Below are 6,000 nucleotides of genomic sequence, written 5' to 3'. Positions count from 1 at the left end.
GCCCTTCATTTTCAGTTTTTACTGGAAAATTCCCAAGTTTTCCAAAAAGCTATTGTTCAGCTTTTACTGATTTTCACCCAGTTTTTGGACTACTCGAATATATAAATATACTGCTTATGTTAAGGAAATCCAATACATGACATTAGGTGATGTGTTTATGTTAATAATAAGTTTGCGTTTCCATTTAGGCTAGGCTGTCTGTTAAAGTAAGGCAAATGTAGTGGAAGATGCACACATGCATACACGTGCAAGTGTTACATACAGTTCATGAAATAAATCACAGCGTGAGCTGCTTTTACTTTCAATATTCCTACTTCTCTCTGTTGCTTTTTCTTACTAACCCAGAAAACCATGAAGTTAATTTTCTGCCCTCATTTTCATCCATGTTTTTAATTTTTTGTAATAAACACTGAAATTCCCAGGAAATTTTAAACAAAATATAAACTGAAAACAAGGGGCCTTGCACATAGTACAGGATCTGACCTGAGGTGCTGGGCATTACCAACCTCATTTGACATCAGTGGATCCAAGAGTGTTCAGCACCAAGCCATATTCCAAACACTGCTACCTAAGCACTTAAGACAAAATTAATCTTTGCCATCTGTAGTTAGATTTACATAAATGATGCTCAAGGTTTAATACTATTCACACACCTTGGAGGTACAGCTTTGTAGCTAAGCAGAAGATTTATCCATTTGCATTGCAGTTCACTCTACATGTAATGTCTGTTTGGGTATGTGTATTCAATACCCTTTTGACCCATCAGGTTTCTGTGCATTGTTAATGCAGTATTATATATATTACAGTAATGAACATTAGACCCAAAGTCTGTACCACAGAAGGAGATCCATAAGAAATGGGAAGCACGTTAGCTGTCTGAAGAGGAGGGTTTCTTAGGTCTAGACGACAGGAATTTTGCACCTCTCTTTGTGGGATTTCGTTCTCATTCTCATTCATTGATTTACTGTCATTCCGCACCTGGAAGAATTCAAATAATATTGCCCTGGAAGTCAGATTTATAATACACTTATTAAGAGTCTTATAATAGAACTTTGTTAATTCAGGTGAACCATTCTTAAACTGTACTGCAAAATACATTCAGGATGAGGAAAGCAACTTTCTTGTCTTAATCTAATCTTTTGCGCTCTCATGAGTTTCTTCAATATAAAAGATTTCCCAGAGCCTGCTATGGCACACATCCTGGCAAAGGGAGACACAGCTAGCTGTTCAGCAGGTAAATCTTTTGGTCCGTGCCTGCTGTGGATACCTCCACTGTAAATCTCCTGCTGAACTGAGTCAATTAGTATCTCCACCATAGTCGGCTAACAGTCTTAACACAAAAAGAAAAGGAGGACTTGTGGCACCTTAGAGACTAACCAATTTATTTGAGCATAAGCTTTCGTGAGCTACAGATGCATCCGATGAAGTGAGCTGTGGCTCACGAAAGCTCCATGCTCAAATAAATTGGTTAGTCTCTAAGGTGCCACAAGTCCTCCTTCTCTTTTTGCGAATACAGACTAACACAGCTGCTACTCTGAAACCAGTCTTAACACAAAGACTTAAACTTCTCTAACAATTTTTCACCCTTCTGAATTATTTTAAGTCAGTGAAAGATGGATTAGGGGTCATGAAATCTCCAGTCACATCACAATGTCAGGCAGCTGGCAGCACGTGTAAAATTCAGCATAAGACACTGCTATTTTTAGAACTCAAGAGCTAGTTCCTAATACTGGTATATTTGTAGTAGCCAACTGAGCAGTACTTTGATTAGGAATTAAAGAACAGTGGCAGTTACCGGAGTCCTCTATAAAAAGAAACTGTCTCTGTATTGTTCCATCCACGCTCTTCCCCTTGCCCCTTGTCTAATCTTTGCTTCCCAAGAGCCATTTTGAAGCTTTGCATTAACTGCCTCCCCTGTTTTTCACATCCTTCTTGCACAGCAAAGAAGTGGGGCTTTGAGAACTTCAGTCTCTTTTCCCCCTTGGCAGCAACCAGAAATTCAGTGTTTGTCAAAATAATTTTTTCAACTGCTTTAATCTTACTTTTTCCACCTCCTTGAAAACACGGAGCAAGTTTTCCCTTAAAACTCCTGTCAGTTCTCTTTCGGTCCAGCCTCTTCTCAGAAGTTCCGCAATTAACGCAGAGTATTTCGAAACATCTTCCAGTCCTTCAGGGAATCTGTTAGTAATGACCACAGAATGACACACCATATAAGCCGTGCTTCTGGATGAATCATGTAGAGAAGGGTTTTAAATGATTGTGGCAAGGGTCCAGTTACACTGAGAAACAGGTCACCAGAGGGCTCAACCCTTCTCCCAATTAAGTCAAAATCAAAAGTCCAGCTAACTGGTTGAATCCCAGAGCCATATCAAACAAGGTCTTTCTGCAGGAAGCATTACTTTAATGGGACTAAACTGTGCATTCTAGAGAAAGGCGACATTCTGTGCAGACAATAAAGCAGCATGGGCAGTATTAAAGAAATAACACCACTCATTCATGAATACACCCCTCATTCCCCACGCCCCATCTCTGATGGCCAGGAAAACATCTGTGCAACAGAAGGCTGTAGTGCACTTTACCTATGACATGCTATACTATCAGAAAGAGAGTCTGTATGCATATGATACACTGAACAATTGTGGACCATTCTTTGTACTCTACTATACACATTAAGTCATTTATCAGAATAATCTAGGGGGACAAAGTCCTGGGAGAAGTCTCAGTTTTGAGCTCAATGGGAGTTTTGGACCTGCAAAGAAAGCTTCATGAAACCCTCCATTTGAAGGGAATACAATAAGCAATCTGATGTCTATTGTGTAATTCCTGTCACAGCAAAGAAAGTTGGAAGGAAGAAGCAGCCAAACCTATACATAACTGGTCTTCCAGGGTTTATTTTTGTGGGCCTTTGGCATTGTTTTGAGAGACTATGTGCAGGGCTGATTGTTTTAAATCTGCGTCAAGCAAGCTAGCAGTGTCATCCCTTTACTCCATGGCTCATTCAGCACTTTAGGAACCCACAACACCAATTCTATTGAATAGCCGAGTGAAAATGTGTACAAGACAAGAAGCTCCAACTGTTATCTGTCACCGCATAGGAGATTCCTGTTACTGAACGGCTAGTCCCTGTGGCAGCAGACTTTTCTTTTGTGATCCACCATTTGATATGACTTGTGCCCAAGTGTCTCAGACTCAAGCAAGAAAGATGCACAAGGTCATGAGCCAACAGAAGAAGAAAGGAGAAAAGCTTAAAGGCAAGCAGGTAAGCACCAAGCAGGCTAATCTTATGCTAGAATACATTTGTTATGCAGGGCCATATATTACCCCAGAAGCAATCACAGGCATGAGTAGGGGGAGCCATGGTGCAGAGATCAGATTGCTTGTTTTGAAGGGAGGAGGGTTCCCTGGCAGAACAGAACGTTGCCCCCCAAGCACCTAGATCCTAGGAACCAATGGAAGCCAAAGCCATGCCTCCACATTAGCCCAGGGCCACATGGTCCTTCCCTAGCTGCTAAGAAGGAGAGAGGGAGGGAATAGTTATACAGTACAAATGGCTCATAGAAGAGCTAACAGTCTGAGGCAGGGTTAGATTTCTACCATTCATTTCTGGCACGTGCAAATCCCTGACCTCAAAGAGGGCACCTCTGAGGTTAGGAGGACAGCAGGGGGATTGTTGTGCTGGCAAGCTCATTTCCACCCCACACCAAATGAAATGTATCTTCACACTAATCTAGAAGGGAACGATCAAGCCCTTGCTTTATTAAAATGTGTTTTAATAATAACTGCACAACAATTTGCTCCAAGAGCTGTGGTCTGCCTTTTTCAAAAGAACCGAAAGAAAATCCTCATGAAGAGCACGTTATTTTTAAAGGTTTCAGAGTAGCAGCCGTGTTAGTCTGTATTCGCAAAAAGAAAAGGAGTACTTGTGGAACCTTAGAGACTAACAAATTTATTTGAGCGTAAGCTTTCGTGAGCTACAGCTCACTTCATCGGATGCATTCGATCCGATGAAGTGAGCTGTTGCTCACGAAAGCTTATGCTCAAATAAATTTGTTAATCTCTAAGGTGCCACATGTACTCCTTTTATTTTTAAAGTTATATATTGTTTTACTCACTGATCCACTCCGTCATAGTCACCACCAATTCCTATTGATTTTGAACCTGCAATTTTCTTTATGTGGTCAAAATGATCTAGAAGAAAAGACCAAAGAAAACAACGTCAAAGCACAGAGCAAGAAGAAAAACTATTTCAGACATATTGGTGTTTGGTTAACATGTCTCACAATGTTTAGACAAAGCACTAAGTTCACTTTAAATATGTGACGACAAAAAATACATGTAGAACATGAGCTAAAATTCAATGATGTAAGTGACATGCCCTTGATATTTGCTTAACTTGACATTTGTATTCAGTGCAGTACTAGTCCTCTTGACAATAAAATAACTAGGCTGATGAAAAGTGAGTTGAGGAATATGACTGGCTCATATGCAGGACATGAATTCTCTAGAAATACCTTGTATATAGCAATGGAAATTGCATTACCCCTTATTTCCCAACACCCCTGGGGTTTGCTCTACTCTGAGACTAACTATTTACAGTCAGGGCTTTTCCTGGGGATTAACACCCAGTTAGGATTTAGTCAATGGTCCACTTTGGGCCATCAGTTCCTCAGCTACTTATTAATGACCTGTGTCTCTTATTATTGTTCAATAAGTGTAAACTCTAAAAACGACCCGATTTAGGGATCTAAAGGGGTGTGTGTTACAAGCCACTGAGTGGCTGTGATTTACACAGTGTGGGGATGAGTGAATGTGTGTGTTACAGCAACAAAGATTCGCACTTGAAATGTGGCTCAGACTCGAGAGAAATTTATAGAAGGAATCATTATTCAGAACTGCAGTATATTAGATGCAAACCTGCCACAGTTGCAACATTCACAACCTCTCTTCCACAGGCCAGCACCTTTGTATAGAAAGTCACCATCACAATTCCATTGTTCTTTTTCTGCAAGATAGAGGGACGTATTGTGAGCAGCTATTCACGGGCCCTGTGTCATGGTCACCCTCAAGGGATGTGAACGCAGCTCCATCTAGAGCCCATCAATGCCATTCTACATGTGAAGGTCAGTTGAGAGCACACACTGCTGCCTCCCTATCCCTTATATGCAATCCTCATCTGGTGTAAGTCAGCATAACTCCATTTACTTCAGGAACCATGTCAAACCAATGCAACTTCCTCTCATTGCAAGCATTTCTTTTCAACATGCCAGCAATCGTTCCACAGTCACATATCGAATATAACCCAAAGCCATATCTGAAGAGCAAATGCTTAACTTATTTCTTATTGCTTGTGAACTGGATTTCAGAGATGGCAGGAAGAAAAGTACACACTGAATCCTGTATGCGCAGGATTGTCTTGGGCTGGCCAAAGGAGTGAAATCTTTTCAAATCACTCACCAAACTCCGGAGAATATCATCAGGAACATTTCTTGAGTGGTTACAAACAGAGAAGGCTGACGAATGACTGAAAATGACTGGTGCTTTGGAGATCCGGAGAACCATTCTTGAGGTGGAGTCTGATGTATGAGATAAATCTATCATCATCCCCAAGCGATTCATCTCCATCACCACTTCCTAACACAGATGTACAGACAGCAGTATTAGTATTGCATTCTGTTAAAGGAGATGTGTTAACAGATGTATGTGCCTAAATACTTACATTCTGCAGCTGTCATAAAAGTGGGTATAGGTCTCTCTACGTGTGTGGTTTTTTGTGGCTACCATAGGCTTCCTAATCGTTTCTCTAATGGGGACACACTAGCACATCACAGAGTCTCCTTCTCAATGCTATCGGCAGTTATCACATATTTAAAATCTCAGCCATATAAAATCTAAGGTCTTGATAATTCACTGTATACTGTATAGTTCACTGTATACTTCACTAATAAGTATTGCTGCTAATACAAAATGTTGCAATTTCTTACTCCTTGAATTCTCAGTGTT

At 40.6% G+C, this 6,000-nt stretch overlaps 1 protein-coding gene across 4 annotated transcripts in view; it reads right to left on the bottom strand.

Moving 5' to 3' along the window:
- Positions 1-607: 607 nt before the first annotated feature.
- Positions 608-6,000, bottom strand: part of LOC140896203 (dipeptidase 2) — a 30,255-nt gene continuing 24,862 nt past the window's right edge. For all 4 annotated transcript variants that reach the window (XM_073307580.1, XM_073307582.1, XM_073307581.1 and 1 more), the window contains 5 exons: positions 5,455-5,631; positions 4,915-5,002; positions 4,113-4,188; positions 2,043-2,178; positions 608-978 (listed from right to left, as the gene is read on the bottom strand). In XM_073307580.1, the coding sequence (XP_073163681.1) occupies positions 781-978; positions 2,043-2,178; positions 4,113-4,188; positions 4,915-5,002; positions 5,455-5,631 (675 nt within the window). In that variant the 3' untranslated portion in view covers positions 608-780. The remainder of the gene's footprint in view (positions 979-2,042; positions 2,179-4,112; positions 4,189-4,914; positions 5,003-5,454; positions 5,632-6,000) is intronic.

This window comes from Lepidochelys kempii, chromosome 12, assembly GCF_965140285.1.
Source record: "Lepidochelys kempii isolate rLepKem1 chromosome 12, rLepKem1.hap1, whole genome shotgun sequence".
NCBI lineage: Eukaryota > Metazoa > Chordata > Testudines > Cheloniidae > Lepidochelys > Lepidochelys kempii.
The sequence above is the reverse complement of the archived record's forward strand: the minus strand, read 5'-3'. Positions and strand labels throughout refer to the sequence as shown.